The sequence below is a fragment of the Megascapheus bottae genome, unplaced genomic scaffold (assembly GCF_031878675.1).
Source record: "Megascapheus bottae isolate mThoBot1 unplaced genomic scaffold, mThoBot2.hap1 HAP1_SCAFFOLD_76, whole genome shotgun sequence".
NCBI classification, from domain to species: Eukaryota; Metazoa; Chordata; class Mammalia; order Rodentia; family Geomyidae; genus Megascapheus; species Megascapheus bottae.
Genome location: NW_028327824.1, coordinates 53,115 through 71,455, shown reverse-complemented (window position 1 = coordinate 71,455; position 18,341 = coordinate 53,115). Strand labels below are relative to the sequence as shown.

The 18,341-nt window shown below is 38.9% G+C and overlaps 1 protein-coding gene and 1 pseudogene across 1 annotated transcript in view; both read right to left on the bottom strand.

Annotated features, from left to right (window-relative positions):
• Positions 1 to 18,341, bottom strand: part of LOC150039098 (uncharacterized) — a 46,173-nt gene that overhangs the window by 9,460 nt on the left and 18,372 nt on the right. The window contains exons 10-15 of the mRNA XM_090328006.1: positions 13,725 to 13,778; positions 11,589 to 11,642; positions 10,770 to 10,820; positions 9,487 to 9,543; positions 2,519 to 2,572; positions 356 to 409 (exon numbers count right to left, since the gene is read on the bottom strand). Of these exons, the coding sequence (XP_090184132.1) occupies positions 356 to 409; positions 2,519 to 2,572; positions 9,487 to 9,543; positions 10,770 to 10,820; positions 11,589 to 11,642; positions 13,725 to 13,778 (324 nt within the window). The remainder of the gene's footprint in view (positions 1 to 355; positions 410 to 2,518; positions 2,573 to 9,486; positions 9,544 to 10,769; positions 10,821 to 11,588; positions 11,643 to 13,724; positions 13,779 to 18,341) is intronic.
• LOC150039099 (dehydrodolichyl diphosphate synthase complex subunit NUS1 pseudogene) lies at positions 6,977 to 9,351 on the bottom strand (annotated as a pseudogene).

Below are 18,341 nucleotides of genomic sequence, written 5' to 3'. Positions count from 1 at the left end.
TGGGCCTGTCCAAGTATCAGATTTCTGGAGAATGAAAGAGGCCCACCAGCTCTTTCACCTCAGAAACACGGAGACCACCTCACTGTGCCTGACTGTGATTCTTACCTCCATTGGCTCAGTAAAAGTTGCATGTAGGCAATAAGTAAATAAGGTAGAGAATAGGTAAATAAAGATACGGTTGCTATGTTTGAATTCACAGTAGACCATGACCAAGTATCTGCTGCCAGATGCTGTCATTTTCTATTTAGTTTCAATACAGGAGGAGGAATAATGAAGACAACGATCAGCTGTCATATAGACTGTGTACTAAACTCACACCACAAATGAATTTACATTCAGATGACAGATAACTCACCAAATGTTAATGCTCGAGTCACAAACTGCAATGGCGGTTAAGGTTGTGTCATCCCTAAAATGTAAGTAAAAAAAAAAAAAGACAAAAAATTGAGTTGGAAACTGTAGAGGAAATCAAACTTTACTTTCTGCAGGCTGGGTACTAAAACCATAACTGCGTTCATCCTAGGAACAGGTTCTGCCACTTGAGCTACAGCTCCATCTCCAGCTCCTCTGTTCCCTGTAGCTCTTTGCTCTGGTACTCCGGTGTGAACTAAGAGACCAGAACCAAATGAAAAGCAGTATTTTTATTTTACCACAGAAATACAGTTGAATCTGTTCAGGAAATTAAATATGGACCGGTTTCATGCAAGGTAGAAGAATTTTTCCTAGTACCCCTACCATAGTACCTCTTGACATCTTGTATGAATTTCAGTACAATACTCTTCAAGGGAACTCAACCTGAGATCATAGCTAATATTCTGCTTCCTCTGTTCCTTCTATTCCCTCATTACCTTCAGTAATCCTAGATGTCTTTACTGACTTACTCTCAGATTGGACCAATGGGTGGCAGGCCAGAAACAGAGAACACTTCATTGTTCACAAGGACATTGAGAATTCCCTCTCCTTACAGGAGCCTCAATTCTTTATCCAATTTGTGAAAACACGGAATGGCACAGAAAAATTTCACTTCCCTGACCTTCCAAAGGGTTCCCACAAACATGGTACTTAGTCTCTGTACAGCTTTCTACACAAATCTGTCTACATTTGAGTATCTGATAACAAATGGCTCTCATCTGTCAATGTATGTGTATTCTGCTCCTCATTATCAACATGAACCATTAAATTATGCACAGTCAAACACTATGGAAGTTCCTAAAGAGACTTTTTCTTCCCAAATTGCTATAATACCCAGAAAACGAACTCTACATATACTACATATGTAAGGGGGTATTTCCTAGAAATGAGGCCACTCTCTCCAATGAAATGATTACCTGTGCTAAATAAAAACTTATGCAAGATTCACAAGGAGTTCTTTTCCTATGACCCTAAAGCACTGTTTACACTGTTTTCGTGGGTTTCCTGATGTTCCGTTTCCCTTGCTATGAAGGAAATTGAGCTGATTAACCATCTACATTTCTGCTTCCTCTCTCCCCTCCTTGCTTCCTCTGTCTGTCCAGCCTATCTGATTCATAATAGGATGGGTAGTTCATGAGTTATTCACCTTAAACTACAGAATATATATGTGGAAACTAACACACAGACATGCTTTGGCTATTTAGTAATATTTGCCTTTCACATAAAATTCCAACCCTGACTTGATGGTAAAAGACTTCTCATTCACTAAATAAATCACAAATGCTATGAGGGAGCTTTCTTCAGCTGTCACGTCTTCCATGAACATCTGAAAACCTAGGTAAGTCTTTCTATTTTAGCCAGCCTCCTTCTAACAGCAATGAAATGAGACACATCAAAGATGAACATGGGCATGAGCAGATTCGCTGGTCTTTTCATCATCATCATCATCGCTTGAGATAGACATCCATCACATAATTGGGCAAATTTTTGATTGGGGCCAAAAACGCACCTTATCAGTAAAGCATTTTAGGAAAATACATAACAAATTAAAAAGCCCCTAATGATCAGCCTTTACTTATTCATTGAGAGAGAGAGAGAGAGAGAGAGAGAGAGAGAGAGAGAAACAGAGAGACAGACAGAGACAGACAGACAGACAGAGACGGAGACGGAGAGATACAGTGTGTGAGAAAGAGAGAGAGAGACAAACAGACAGACACACAGACAGACAAACAGACAGAGAGACCACCTTTAACTTGTCTTATCCTCTAACTAGAAACAACGGAGTCACCAGAATGTTTAACCTGCTGAATCTTACAACAAAACACTAAATTTCTTTTGGCCACCACACTAAATTAGGAACAAAAAGAATTCTTGATATTTCTTCTTGAAAACACCTAAGATTTTAGAAAGTGATCTACAGATATTACAGCCCAAGAATCTTAGAAAAATATCAAAGTCCCTGCAGTGTCATCAATACCTAAAATAAAGTTCTGTAATCCTAATCACTTTCATTTCAGACACTATCCTTAATGTATGACTGTACTTACCGACATTTAATTATGCATAGATGCACATAGATGAGAGTATATGTATATTTAGACCTTACCCTTCATTGTTGTTTGTTTCGTCAAGTTTGGTTGTGGTATAAGATGAGGTGTCCCTATAGGATGAAACCAAACGTCATAGTCAGACTCTCTAATGATTTTTGTAGACTTGATTATAAATCCCTTCTTTCTTTCTTTAACAACCCATTAACAATTCACAGTGTTTGGTTCAATTTCTATCTATTTCAATATTTTCTGCAGTTTATCTTGCTATTTTCAGTTGAATACCACCATAGTATGATAGGAAAGAGTACATTGACTTTTCTTGTATGTAATTGTTAAGACTTCCTTTATACTCTGCCAAGAAATCTCTTTGAATAATTACTGTAGAGGAGGTATTAGAGGAAGGGAAAGGAAAAAAGAATAATGCTGCCTCTAGGCTCTAAACATTATTTCCTTTGGAGAAAGCTTGGGGGTTGCTGGGATGATACTTATTCTGGGACTGTTGTGTGGAATATTCTGCAGATATGTGCTGCCTTTGGCTCTTGGCCTTCAGTTGAATCTGGTTTCTTGCGGATTCTTTGGAAAGGATCCAACATGGTTGGGATCCATCTACTCATTTATGTTCAGCACTGTCTGTTGCGCCAAATTGGGTGCATTGAGTCTTAGTAGGATTTTGTTGTTAATAATTGCAGTGCCTTTAGCCAAATGAAATGACTTTCATGTTGTAATACTTTCAAGTTTTCTTTGCCAGATAGGAATACATTTACATTTGCTTCCTTTTGGGTGCCATTCTTGGAATATCTCTTTCTATCCATTCACAACAACCCTGTGACTTTCTCTGCTAGGGAGGTGGACTTCCTTCTTTCTCTTTCTTACTGTGTTTTTGTGCAGATACTATCGGGCTTCCTCTTAGGGCCTGGGTGCTCTCCCTTAGCTTTCTCTACTAAGAAGGGTACTCTACCACTTGAACCATACTTCTGGCTTCCAGGAAGTTAACTGGATAAGAATCTCATAGAGTTTCCTACCGATATTACTATTTAGACCTCCACCTGTTTGTTCCAGAAAGGATTCTATCCTTTGGTTGAATGCACTTGTAACATCTTGTGAAGTGCAGCTGACATACTGACTAGAAAAAATTCTCTTCATGACCTGTTCCTCTAGCTGAAGAATATATATTCTATCAGAAGATCATATGCTAATAACCAGATCTCAAGAAGCTGAAAAAATGAAATCAAAAGTATATCTGATATTTTTCATTCAAGGGGCTTGAACTCTGACCCTGGGCATTGTCCCTGAGCTCTTCAGCTCAGAGCTACCACTCTACTTCTTGAGCCCCAGCACTGCTTCTGTTTTTTTCTGGTACTTCATGGGAGGTAGGGGTCTCAAGGTCTTTAGTGCCAGGGCTGACACTGAATCACGATCCACAGTTCTCAGCTTCCTCATTAGCTAGGATTATAGGCTCTATGTATCTTTTATTTTTATAAAGACAGAGCTACAAATATCCCAAAGACTTTAGCGATTATAATAAGACATCATGAAAGTAAATTGATAAGTGCTTGATCAATCAGAGGTCTGATAAACCAAGAAAGAAAGTAAAAATTACTTCAAGCAAATAGAAAAATAAATGATTCTATTGCAAAACACACTAATTTTCATGGGGTAGCTGAAGCTGATGTTCTAGATGTGTAAGACAGAAGAATAGTCAACGGTGGGGATTTGGTAGTGTGTGTCCAAGGATTGTGAAATGCCCTTTAGATTGTGCTGGTGTTTTTGCAGGATCTCAATCACAATGGGGACATGAAACATATCTTAATATATTTCTGTTTTGTCCAAATAAAATTAGAAAGATTCCCAGGCATACAATATCGAGATGAGGTAGAAACTTAGTTGATGTCATTTTCTAGTGCTGGAAAACTCTCCCTGAACATCAGAAATCTGTCTCCACATTTCTCTACTTATTAGGTATGTTCAGTATCCACACATGCAAAGAAACTGAAGTGAGGCTTTTTGCAGAAATTAAACTTTTACACCTGCAAAAGATGATTTTTATCCATGTTTAATAACACTATAAACAAATAAATCTACCTAACCTGGTGGATAACGGCCTCATCTTCTTGCACCCAACTCAATTCAAAGGGACTCAAGAATTATATCTAATTTCCGCATGCCACTTGCCTTCCACTCCCAGCTCTATTTCCTGCCCCTCAGTTAGGGACAAGGAAGAGCAGTCTAAAAGCAGGACTCCCATTCAGTGTGAATGTGCTTCTTCCTCTTGTGCCCTTCAGACACCTGGGACTACCTTTAGGTTTCAGAAAGGGATTGCCAGGTCCCTGGGCTTCTGGTGAGTAGCTCATAGGCTCTATGATAATCTCAGGATTCTGGGTGCTAGTTCTTGACTTCACAGCACTCCGTGAGCCACTGTCTTATGATCTGCTCTATCATTTCTCATTAGTTTCAAAACATATCATGATTCCGTGCGATATGGATAGGTAGTCCTGTGTACTGTGAAAATTCATCATTGTCCAAAATGGTTTATCATTTAGATGATCAAAAACTCAACTCACACTAAATGAAAGGAACTCTAGGATATGGAAACAAGAGCTTTATCTTGTGTGATTGCTGTTCTTAATGTACTATGTTATTTCTCTTCTCTTTTTTTCCCCTTATGCTTAATCTCATATTGTTACTGTATCTGGCTTTGTAACCTGGCATACAGTATATACGTTTATTTCCTTGTTTGAAATAGAAAAAGGAAGTAGAAAAAAACAACATGATTGGGAGGGAGAAGGCACATGGGCACAATAACATGAGAAGGGGTATCATTGTGTGAGAAGTAATGCATTAGAGTTGTAGAAACTGAACTAGCAAGCAGTTCACCTCCTCCTGTACTTGACTGCAAAACCTTAATCATTTCTTTTTAAAGCCCTCTTCCTATGACATCAAACCTTAGTCATGTCCGTTTATTTTTGCTGTGCGCATACTGGTATAAAATGAAAGAAAGGCATAAAAACTCAAATCTTTCAGGACTGGGCTACATCTCAATGGATAATTTGATTAGATTTATTATAACAAACATTAAATTTCTTCAATTCAATAAGAACCATTAGATTTAATTCTTTAAAACTATGCACTCCAGAAAGTTTCTCAATGGCACTTTTATCAAGCCTATATCAATTAACTTTACTCGCCCCCTGCAAAATAAACTCAAGGGGATATGGATATCACTAAAGGGAAATTCTCAAAGCAAGAGGGAATACTAATAAAATACTTAAAGAAATCACTTATTCATCTTAAAAATAACAGAACCAGTGCTTTCTCTTCCATAAAAAAGAAAATGTAAAATTAAGTATTTGCAGATTCTGGTAAAATCTTATTTCCTACGTAGGGCTCAATTGTATTTTTCTTTTATACTAAGTTACCATTGGGATTTCATGAATAAAACTCCCAAATGTTATTCCAAAGAGGAACCAGTTACTGTAGGGGAGGGAGAGGGAAAAATAAATGCCTTGGTAATTTGTCAAATGTTTATTTTAAACAAAAAGTTCATGAAAATATAGGCTTATTTTTAAACTAACTTTGGGCACTACATGGATACTATTCATTATATTAAAAAAAGTTAAGGGGGAGGGAAATGGGTACCAAGACATGTGAAAGGGTATCAATGTATGTGAATTAATGCACCTTCTATCTGGCAAATATCTGACAATTACAATAAAATAAAAAATAAAAAAAAAGTTAAAACTTACTTTCCTTTTTTGGAGAATTTTTTTACCTTGACTTTTAAGATCAACATTTGCTTTACTAATCTGATTATGACTAATTCAATAGGTAAGTATTCAATAAGCAAAAATTTTAATTCTATATTTCAGTGTATGAGTTCTTTTTCAAATAATCTCCACCCCTCAGGACAGACACCAGAGCAACACTCTCAGATAACATTACCTGAATTACAAAAAAGAAATGAAATGGACGGAGAGCTGAAGTGAGGATACTTTGAACAACTTCATTCCTCTAAAGCTCCTCAAACTCAGAATGTTTCCATTTAACAAGTCCATATATTATTTTAAAAAATAAAAGTTTGGTCACTAGAAAAAGACAGGACAAAAGGTATTCCTTCTTCAACCCCAGACGACAACCAAGACAGCTCCAATCATTCCCTCCACTCCCCACAGAAACAGGGAAGTGGCAAGGGCTGAATTCTTTAATCTGAAATCTCAGCTCCTAAAACATGGCTGCTATTTGCTCTGAGTCGCAGATTTGTGTACTTCGTTCTGCCACTCCCCCATTTATAAGTTTATTTCCATGCGCATACACACACACACACACACACACACACACACACACACACACAAGCTCTCTCTCTCATTCACTCTCAAGTAAGACACTTTTTTGTGTTTGTTGATAAATTATGAGGAATATGAACTAGGTGAATGCAGGGTTTCATAGGTGCTTTGTAAACATCAGAGTCACTTGAGTCCTTTTCTCCAAAAGCCTGAAGTAAAATTGCACAACCAGGAATCATTATTTTCCCAGACGCTGTTCACAGGCTGCATACTGACGAAGGGCAGAGAAAAAGTCCTCATAGCTGATGTTTAAGTGGGAAGGCAAAGAGACAATTTCAGTCCATCTGATTTGCCAGGGAAGAAAGCCTAATGTGCTGTCCACAGGACCAAACTTCAATACCAAATCAGGATCAGGGAAACCATTCGTACTAAGTAAACTGTCTAACATATCTACATCCAAGTCTGTGGATCTCTTTTGCTGCTTGGCTACAAACTGGCGGAAGTCTTGAGCAGCTCTCACAATATCTGCTTTTCCATCTTCTGGGGACAGCACCTTCACTGCCCTATGGCAATTTAAAACTTGATCATCTTTTTCATGACTATTTGCAAACTCTGTTGAATATTTGGAACAATTTAGGCCCAGAAGTTCCTGCTGCTGTTTTAAAATTTCATCCATCAATCTGGAATTATTTCTTTTGAAAATTCCTTGGTGGTCGTAGACGCTCACGGAGGAGATCCCCACGGCCACACACCACACCACGAGTCTCGCGATGTCCGGGAAGCTGGCTCCGGCTGCTCATCGGTGACCACCAGGCCCATGTGCACCGGCAGCTTCTCCAGGGTCCGGCCATCGGCGCGCCAGCACAGCCTGGGGTGGGCAGCGGCCACCACAGGAACCGACGAGGCCAGCCTCCCGCCGGGCACTTGCAGAGGAGCCTGAAGCCGAGCAGCTCTAGGACCGCGGCGGAGGCCGCGCGGTAGCAGCGCCGCCAGATCCAGTTCCAAGTGCCCAAGCACAGGCGGAGCCCGGAGGTGAGCGCGCAGGTGCAGGCGGAGCCGCGAGAGGAGCGCGCGGTACAGGCAGAGGTGCACTTGCAGCTCCCGCCACAGCAGCTCCTACAGCCTCCTCAGGCTGCCGCCCGCCCGCCCCCCCCCCGCGGCGCCACGGTTCTTTATCCGCCCCAGCTGTCGGCGGGGGCCATCACCCCGCGTCCCCCCCACCCCCCGCGACCGAAGCCCTCGCCACTGCCAACACCTCACCTCGCCCCCGCCGCCATCCTGTATCTTTTATTTTTATAAAGACAGAGCTACAAATATCCCAAAGACCTTAGGGATTATAATAAGACATCATGAAAGTAAATTGATAAGTACTTGATCAATCAGAGGTCTGATAAACCAAGAAAGAAAGTAAAAATTACTTCAAGCAAATAGAAAAATAAATGATTCTATTGCAAAACACACTAATTTTCATGTGGTAGCTCAAGCTGATGTTCTAGACGTGTAAGACAGAAGAGTAGTCAACGGTGGGGATTTGGTAGTGTGTGTCCAAGGATTGTGAAATGCCCTTTAGATTGTGCTGGTGTTTTTGCAGGATCTCAATCACAATGGGGACATGAAACATATCTTAATATATTTCTGTTTTGTCCAAATAAAATTAGAAAGATTCCCAGGCATACAATATCGAGATGAGGTAGAAACTTAGTTGATGTCATTTTCTAGTGCTGGAAAACTCTCCCTGAACATCAGAAATCTGTCTCCACATTTCTCTACTTATTAGGTATGTTCAGTATCCACACATGCAAAGAAACTGAAGTGAGGCTTTTTGCAGAAATTAAACTTTTACACCTGCAAAAGATGATTTTTATCCATGTTTAATAACACTATAAACAAATAAATCTACCTAACCTGGTGGATAACGGCCTCATCTTCTTGCACCCAACTCAATTCAAAGGGACTCAAGAGTTATATCTAATTTCCACATGCCACTTGCCTTCCACTCCCAGCTCTATTTCCTGCCCCTCAGTTAGGGACAAGGAAGAGCAGTCTAAAAGCAGGACTCCCATTCAGTGTGAATGTGCTTCTTCCTCTTGTGCCCTTCAGACACCTGGGACTACCTTTAGGTTTCAGAAAGGGATTGCCAGGTCCCTGGGCTTCTGGTGAGTAGCTCATAGGCTCTATGATAATCTCAGGATTCTGGGTGCTAGTTCTTGACTTCACAGCACTCCGTGAGCCACTGTCTTATGATCTGCTCTATCATTTCTCCTTAGTTTCAAAACATATCATGATTCCGTGCGATATGGATAGGTAGTCCTGTGTACTGTGAAAATTCATCATTGTCCAAAATGGTTTATCATTTAGATGATCAAAAGCTCAACTCACACTAAATGAAAGGAACTCTAGGATATGGAAACAAGAGCTTTATCTTGTGTGATTGCTGTTCTTAATGTACTATGTTATTTCTCTTCTCTTTTTTTCCCCTTATGCTTAATCTCATATTGTTACTGTATCTGGCTTTGTAACCTGGCATACAGTATATACGTTTATTTCCTTGTTTGAAATAGAAAAAGGAAGTAGAAAAAAACAAGATGATTGGGAGGGAGAAGGCACATGGGCACAATAACATGAGAAGGGGTATCATTGTGTGAGCAGTAATGCATCTACTATCTGGGAGATGTAACTGTAACCCCTCTATGCATTACCCCAACAATCAAAAATAAAATAAAATTTAAAATTAGTCAACTCACCCCCTCTTGATGTCTTCATCTGTATGAACAACAACTTTGGTTAAGCTGCTGTCCTCCCTGTGGATATATTGAAACATACAGTAATTAAGTGGGGCGATGTAGGAAGAAGTGATGCATTTTTCTGACACTTCTTGGTTAGAAAACTATGGCCTTGTGTGTGCTACCCAGGTCGTCTGTCAAATGTACTTTGTCTCTAGCTCTTCTGTCTCTGCCAAACCTTCATCCAGTACTGAAGTCTCAACTCAGAGCCCTGTCCTTGCTACACCTTTAGTCATGGCCTGGTGAGCCTTCATGCCTAGGCTTGCCTGTTTAATGACACTTTCACTTATTCTTTCACCAGAACTCGAGAGGGATGTGCAAGCCTTTTGTTCACAGATGTGATTCTGTTTTCCAGGGGTGTGGTGGATGTGGGGGGAAGACCACCAGAGGATGGCAAGATGAAGCCATCCAGGATAGAAATTCCTTTCTGTGGTAGGCCGTCTCCAATGAATCAGCAAAATGGTGTGCTGCACGTGTGTATCAAGAAGCAGAGCCTCAGTGATAAGTAAGAAAGGAAAACATTCCTGGAGCCCTGACTTGAAGGGATATCAAAGTACCGTCCTTCAGCCACACACGTATGGACTCTCTCTCTTTAACTCTCTGTCTCGTAGCTCATTCATTGAAAATGTACATTTATTCATGAACCATGTATTCACAGATGTCAGTAGTAAGGACCTTGTCATAATGTCACCGAGTCATCTGATTATCCAATATAAATGGTACAGAGACAGTGTTTATAGTTACACAAAACTTAGAACCACAGTTTTTAAAAGTTGGCTTTAAGTGCACAATGAAAGGTATATGTAAAAATTAAGGTCCAGACCTAGGGAAAGGGAATCCCCAACAAAGAATCAGACATAGCCAAAAAACTACGGAAAAGATCAAACAAAGTTGTATAGCCACTTTGAATTGACACTTGTATTTCTTCACCTGTGAAGAAATTGTTATGGCAGGAAATAAATACATAGAATTGTATGTCATTGCCGTCAGAAAAAAGGAACATAACCAATTGTAGTAGGTTCTCATACACTGGCAATGTACAGGGTTTGGGGGGTTTTCCTGTACTGCTCCCTAAAATAGCAAAACACTTTGTGCACCTCCTTTCTCATTTACTCATCAAAATGAAAAGGAGTAATATGACAGACAGAAGGTACACTGAAAGTATTTGGAAACTACCCAGAAATGATCAGTCTGTTTCATAACATATATATTTATGTATGTTTTTCTATTGATAGATATCTGACCTTTGCTTGAATTCTTCTGTCCCAAATTCTGTTGAATCATTTTTATCCAAGCTAGAGAATTAAATTATATACAGTCAAATACCATGTACATTCATAGTCTTACTCAAGGTAGCAAGTTACCCAAACACTCGTGAATTTGTAGAATTTAAATTTTTCCATACTTAGCTAAATAAACAGAGGAATTCTACTATTACCCAGAAAGGAAATTAATTTCTGTGGAAACTTACATTTTTATCTCTTCAAAAGAAAGCTTTAGTGCACAAGTAAAGAAATTTCCTTTCTTAGTAAACCTAACACAATGTTTATTGGTATCATGTATTTTCATTGTACATACAACTCACTACAGAGGAACTCAATCCTTTATGCAATCTGATTTTCAAGTTTCCAAGTCTGCTCTACTCCCTCTGTACTTACATTAACTTGTTCTTTTCTTAACTACTTCTCACCAAAATAGAGTCCAAAAGCTGGACTGTCATCAGAACTGAGAGTCCAAATATCACATTTCTGAAGTATGAAAGAGGCCCACCGGCTCTTTTCACCTCAGAAACACAGAGACTACTTCATTGCTCCTGATTGGGATTTTTACCTCCATTGGCTCAGTGCAAGTGGCATGAAGGCCCTGATAATAGGAAAATAAAGATATGCTTGCTACTTTTCACTTCATAGCAGACCATGACCAAGTATGTGCTAACTAACTCTATCATTTTCTTTTACAAACAAAATGATTACAGGAGGACACTAAGAAGCTGTCATATAGATTGTGTAATAAATTCACACTACAAATGAATTTACACTCAGATGAGAGATAATACAACTTACCAAATGTTAATGGTTGGGTCACAAACTGCAATTGCAGTTAACGTAGTTTCATCTCTAAAAAATAAAGTAAGACACAAACAATTGATTTGGAACATAGAGAGGAAATCAAACTTTTCTACAAGGCTGGATACTAAAACCATTACTGTGTTCACGTAGGATCATGTTTGCTATTTGAGCTCCAGCTCCATCTCCAGCTCTTCTGTTCCCTCTAGATCTTTGCTCTGGTACTCCGGTGTGAACTAACAGACCAGAACCAAATGAAAAGCAGTATTTTCATTTTACCCAGAAATACAGTTGAATCTGTTCAGGAAATTAAATATGGAACAGTTTCATGCAAGGTAGAAGAATTTTTCCCAGTACCCCTACCACAGTACCTCTTGACATCTTGTATGAATTTCAATAAAATACTCTTCAAGGGAACTCAACCTGAGGTCATAGCTAATACTCTGCTTCCTCTGTTCCTTCTATTCCCTCATTACTTTCAGTAATCCTAGATGTCTTTATTGACTTACTCTCAGATTGGACCAATGGGTGGCAGGCCAGAAGCAGAGAACTCTCCACTGCTCAGCAGGACAAGGAGAACTCCCTCTCCATACTGGAGTCTCAATCCTTCACTCAATTTGCAAAAAAGACAGAATGGCACAGACAAAATTACACTTCCCTGACCTTCTAAATTGTTCCCACAAATACGGTTCTTGTTCTCTGTACAGCTTTGTACACTACTCTGTCTATACTTGGGTATCTGACCACATATGGCTGTCCTCTGTCAATCTATGTATGTTCTGCTCCTCATTATCAACATGAACCATTAAATTATGCACAGTCAAATACTATGGAAGTTTCTAAAGAGACTTTTTCTTCCCAAATTGCTTTAATACCCGGAAAACAAACTCTACATATACTATATATGGAAGGGGGTATTTCCTGTGCTTTCCTAGAAATGAGGCCTCTCTCTCCAATGAAATGATTACCTGTGCTAAATAAAAACTTATGCAAGATTCACAAGGAGTTTTTTCCTATGACCCTAAAGCACTGTTTACACTGTTTTCGTGGGTTTCCTGATATTCCGTTTCCCTTGCTATGAAGGAAATTGAGCTGATCAACCATCTACATTTCTGCTTCCTCTCTCCCCTCCTTGCTGCCACTACTGTCCTCTGTCTCTCCAGCCTCTCTAATTCATAAAAGGATTTCTAGTTCATGACTTATTCACCTTAACCTACAGAATATATGTGGAAACAAAAACACAGACATGCTTTGGCTGTTTAGTAATGTTTGATTTTCACATAATATTTCAACCCTAACTTGATGATAAAAAACTTCTCATTCAGTAAATAAATCACAAATGATATGAGGAGGTTTCTTCAGCTGCCGCTTCTCCCATGAACAACTGAAATCCTAGGCAAGTCATTCTATATTAGACAGTCTCCTTCCCACAGCAATGAAATAAGACACATCAGGGATGAACATGGGCATGAACAGATTCGCTGGTCTTTTTATCATCATCATCATCTCTTGAGATAGACATCCAGCACATAATTAGGCAAATTTTTGTTTGGGGCAGAAAACGCACGTTAGCAGTAAGGCATTTTAGGAAAATACACATCAAATTAAAAATCCCCTAATAATCAGCCTTTTCTCATTCATGGAGACAAAGAGACAAGGAGAGATACAGAGAGAGAGAGACAGAGAGACAGAGAGAGACAGAGAGACAGAGAGAAAGAGAGAGAGAGAGGAGGAGACAGAGAGATAGAGAGAGCTCACAACTGTAACTTGTTTTATCCTCTATCAGAGAGAAGTTTTTAAATTGCTGAGCCTTACAACAAAACACTAAATTGCCTTTGAGCACCACAATAGATTAGGAACAATAACTCTTGACATTTCTTCTTGGAAACACCTAAGATTTTAGAAAGTTATCTACTGATATTACAGCCCAAAAATCTTAGAAAAATATCAAAGGCCCTGCAGTGTCATCAATACCTAAAATAAAGTTCAATAATCCTAATCACTTTCATTTCAGACACTATCCTTAATGTGTGACTGTACTTACTTACATTTAATTATGCATAGATGCACATAGATGAGAGTATATATATATATATATATATATATATATATATATATATATTTAGACTTTACCCTTCATTGTTGTTTGTTTCGTCAAGTTTGGTTGTGGTATAGGATGAGGTGTCCCTATAGGATGAAACCAAATGTCATAGTCAGACTCTCTAATGGTTTTTATAGACTTGAATACATATCTATCCTTTCTTTCTTCAATAATCAATTAACCATTCAAAGCGTTTTGTTCCATTTCTATGTATTTCAATATTTTCTGTCTTTTATCTTTTGTCTATTTCCAATTGAATTCCATCATAGTATGATAGCAAACAGTAACATTGTCTTTTCTTATATGTAATTGTTAAGACTTACTTTATACTCTGCCAAGAAACCTCTTTGAATAATTACTGTAGAGGAATATTAGAGGAAGGGAAAAGGAAAAAGAATAACGCTGCCTCTAGGCTCTAAATATTATTTCCTTTGGAGAAAGCTTGGGGGTTGCTGGGATGATACTTATTCTGGGACTGTTGTGTGGAATATTCTGCAGATATATGCTGCCTTTGGCTCTTGGCCTTCAGTTGAATCTGGTTTCTTGCGGATTCTTTGGAAAGGATCTAACATGGTTGGGATCCATCTACTCATTTATGTTCAGCGATGTCTGTTGTGTCAAATTGGGTGCATTGAGGATTAGTTGCCTTTTTGTTCTTAATCATTGCAGTGTCTTTAGCAAAATGAAATGACTTTCATGTTGTAATACTTTCAAGTTTTCTTTGCCAGCTAGGAGTACATTTACATTTGTTTTCTTTTGGGTGCCATATTGGAATATCTCTTTCCATCCATTCACATCAGGCCTGTGACTGTCTCTGATAGGGAGGTGGACTTCCTTCTTTCTCTTTCTCAGTGTGTTTATGTGCAGGTACTATTGGGCTTTCTCTTATGGCCTGGGTGCTCTCCCTTAGCTTTCTCTGTGAAGGAGGTACTCTACCACTTGAGCCATACTTCTGGCTTTCAGGAAGTTAACTGGATAAGAATTCCAGAGTTTCCCACAGATATTACTAATTAGGTCTCCACTGCTTCGTCCAGAAAGGATTGTATCACTTGGTTGATATTCAAGGGGCTTGAACTCTGAGCCTGGGCATTGTCCCTGAGCTCTTCAGCTCAGAGCTACCACTCTACTTCTTGAGCCCCAGCACTGCTTCTGTTTTTTTCTGGTACTTAATGGGAGGTAGGAATCTCTAGGTCTTTAGTGCCAGGGCTGTCTCTGATCCACGATCCACAGTTCTCAGACTCTTCAGTAGCTAGGATACAGGCTCTATGTATCTTTTATTTTTATAAAGACAGAGCTACAAATATCCCAAAGACTTTATGGATTATAATAACTCATGAAAGTAAATTGATAAGCACTTGATCAATCAGAGCCCTGATAAACCAAGAAAGAAAGTAAAAATTACTTCAAGCAAATAGAAAAATAAATGATTCTATTGCAAAACACACTAATTTGTATGTGGTAGCTCAAGTTGATATTCCAGATGTGTAAGACAGAAGTATAGTCAACAGTGGGGATTTGGTAGTGTGTGTCCAAGGATTGTGAAATGCCCTTTAGATTGTGCTGGTGTTTTTGCAGGATCTCCATCACAATGGGGACATAAAACATATCTTAATATATTTCTGTTTTGTCCAAATAAAATTAGAAAGATTCCCAGGCATACAATATCAAGATGAGGTAGAAACTTAGTTGATGTCATTTTCTAGTGCTGGAAAACTCTCCCTGAATACCAGAAATCTGTCTCCACATTTCCCTAGAAAGGAAATTAATTTCTTTGGGAATTTCCACTGTTATCTCTTCAAAAGAAAGTTTCTATGCACAAGTAAAGAAATTTTCTTTCTTAAAATTAACAAAATGTTTATTGGTATCATGTAGTTTAATTGTACATGCAACTCACTACAGAGAAACTCAATCCTTTATGCAATCTGATTTTCAGCTGTCTAAGTCTGCTCTACTCCCTTCTTATTTTCACTAACTTGGCTGTTTTCTTAACTGCTTATCAACAAAATACAAGAAACAACAGCTTAGAAATTGGACTCTCATCAGAACTGACAGTGGGCCTGTCTAAGAAACAGATTTCTGGAGAAGGAAAGAGGCCCAACAACTCTTTCACCTCAGAACCACTGAGACAACCTAATTGTTCCTGACTGGGATTCGTACCTCCATTAGCTCAGTGCAAGTTGCACGTAAGCACTGATAATAGGTAAATAAGGATATGATTGCGAATTTCACTTCATGGCAGACCATGACCAAGTATGTACTAATTGACTCTATCAATTTCTACTTAGTTTCAGTACAAAAATAACTATTACATGAGGATACTGATAAGCTGTCACATAGATTGTACACTAAACTCACACTACAAATGAATTTACACTCAGATGACAGATAACACAACTTACCAAATGTTAATTCTTGAGTCACAAACTGCAATTGCAGTTAACGTTGTGTCATCTCTAAACAATAAAATAAAATAAGACACAGAAAACTCATTTGGAACATACTGCAGAAATCAAACTTTTCTACAAGGCTGGGAATTTAAACCATGTCTGTGTTCATGCTAGGATCATGTTTGCCACTTGAGCTGCAGCTCCATCTCCAGCTCTTTTGTTCCATCTAGCAATTTGCTCGAGTACTCTGGTGTGAACTAAGAGACCAGAACCAAATGAAAAGCAGTATTTTCATTTTACCACAGAAATGCAGTTGAATCTCTTCAGGAAATTAAATATGGACCGATTTAATTCAAGGTAGAAGAATTTTTCCCAGTAGCCTAACACGGGACCTAATGCTATCTTGTATGACTTTCAATACGATGTTGTTCCAGGGAACTCAACCCTGAGGTCATACCTAATATTCTGCTTCCTCTGTTCCTTCTATTCCCTCCTTACTTTCAGTAATCCTGGATGTCTTTACTGACTTACTCTCACATTGGACCAATGGGTGGCAGGACAGAAGCAGAGAACTCTTCACTGCTCACCAGGACAGTGAGAACTCCCTCTCCTTACTGGAGTCTCAGTCCTTCACCCAATTTGCAAAATGATGGAATGGCACAGACAAAATTGCACTTCCCTGACCTTCCAAATGGTTCCCACTAACATGTTCCTTCATCTCGGTACAGCTTTCTACACAAGTCTGACTGTATTTGGGTGTCTGACCTCTTATGGCTGTCCTCTGTAGATCTCTGAGTGTTCTGCTCTTCATTACCAACATGAACCATTAAGTTATGCGCAGTCAAATACTCTGGAAATTCCTAAAACTACTTTTTCTCTCCAAACAGCTATAACTAGCTGAATACTAACTCTAAATACTCTTTATATGCTAGGGGTTATTTCCTGTGTTTTCCTAGAAATGAGGCCTCTCTCTCCAATGAAATGTGATAAACAAAGATTTATGCAAGGTGTAAAAGGAGTTTTTTTCACATGACCCTAAACCACTTTTTGCAGTGATTTTGTGGGTTTCCTTATGTTCCATATCCCTTGCTATGAAGAAAATGGAGCTGATCAACCATCTACATTTCTGCTTCCTCTCTCCCCTCCTTGCTAGCACTACTGTCCTCTGTCTGTCCAGCCTCTCTGATTCATAAAAGGATTTGTAGTTCATGAGTTTTTCACCTTAATCTACAGAATATATGTGCAAACAAACACACAGACATGCTTTGGGTATTACCTTTCACATAAAATTCCAACCATCACTTGATGGTAAAAGACTTCTCATCCACTAAAAATATCACAAATGGTATGAGGGAGCTGTCTTCAGCTGTCTGTTTTCCCCAGAACATGTGAAATCCTAGGCAAGTCATTCCATTTTAGCCAGCCTCCTTCCCACAGCAATGAAATGAGACATACCAGGGATGATCATGGGCATGAAAAGATTCTCTGGTCTTTTCAGCATCATCTCTTGAGATAGACATCCAGCACATAATTAGGCAAATTTTTGTTTGGGGCTGAAAACACACCTTAACAGTAAGGCATTTCTGGAAAATACACATCAAATTTAAAAACCCCTAATGACCAACCTTTTCTCAGTCATTGAGACATAGAGAGAGACAGAGAGAGACACACAGAGACACAGAGAATAGACAGAGAGAGAGAAACAGAGACAGTCAGTCAGACAGACAAGACAGAACCCCTGTAACTTGCTTTATCCTCTAGCTAGACAAAATGGAGTCACCAGAGAGAAATTTCTTAACCTGCTGAGTCTTACAGCATAACACTGAATTGGTTTTGGCCACTACAATAGACTAGGAACAAGAAGAATTCATGGTATTTCTTCTTGGAAATACCTAAGATATTAGAAAGGTCTCTACTGATACTAGAGCCCAAGGATCTTAGAAAAATATCAAAGGCTCTGCAGTGTCATCAATACTTAAAATTAAATTCTCTAATCTCTATCACTTTCTTTTCTGTAACTATCCATTCTCGTTTGTCTGGACTTACCAACATGTAAATATGCATAGATACACATAGGTGAGAGTGTATGTATATTTAGACCCTACCCTTCATTTTTGTTTCTTTCAGGAAGTTCAGTTGTAGTATCAGATGACAGTTCTTCATTTTGGGGCAAAATCTCTTACCTCTCATACATTTCCCACAGAGTTTCCTTCACTGCTTAGGTTTGAGAGCAGACTATACTATTCCTACCTATGTCTCACA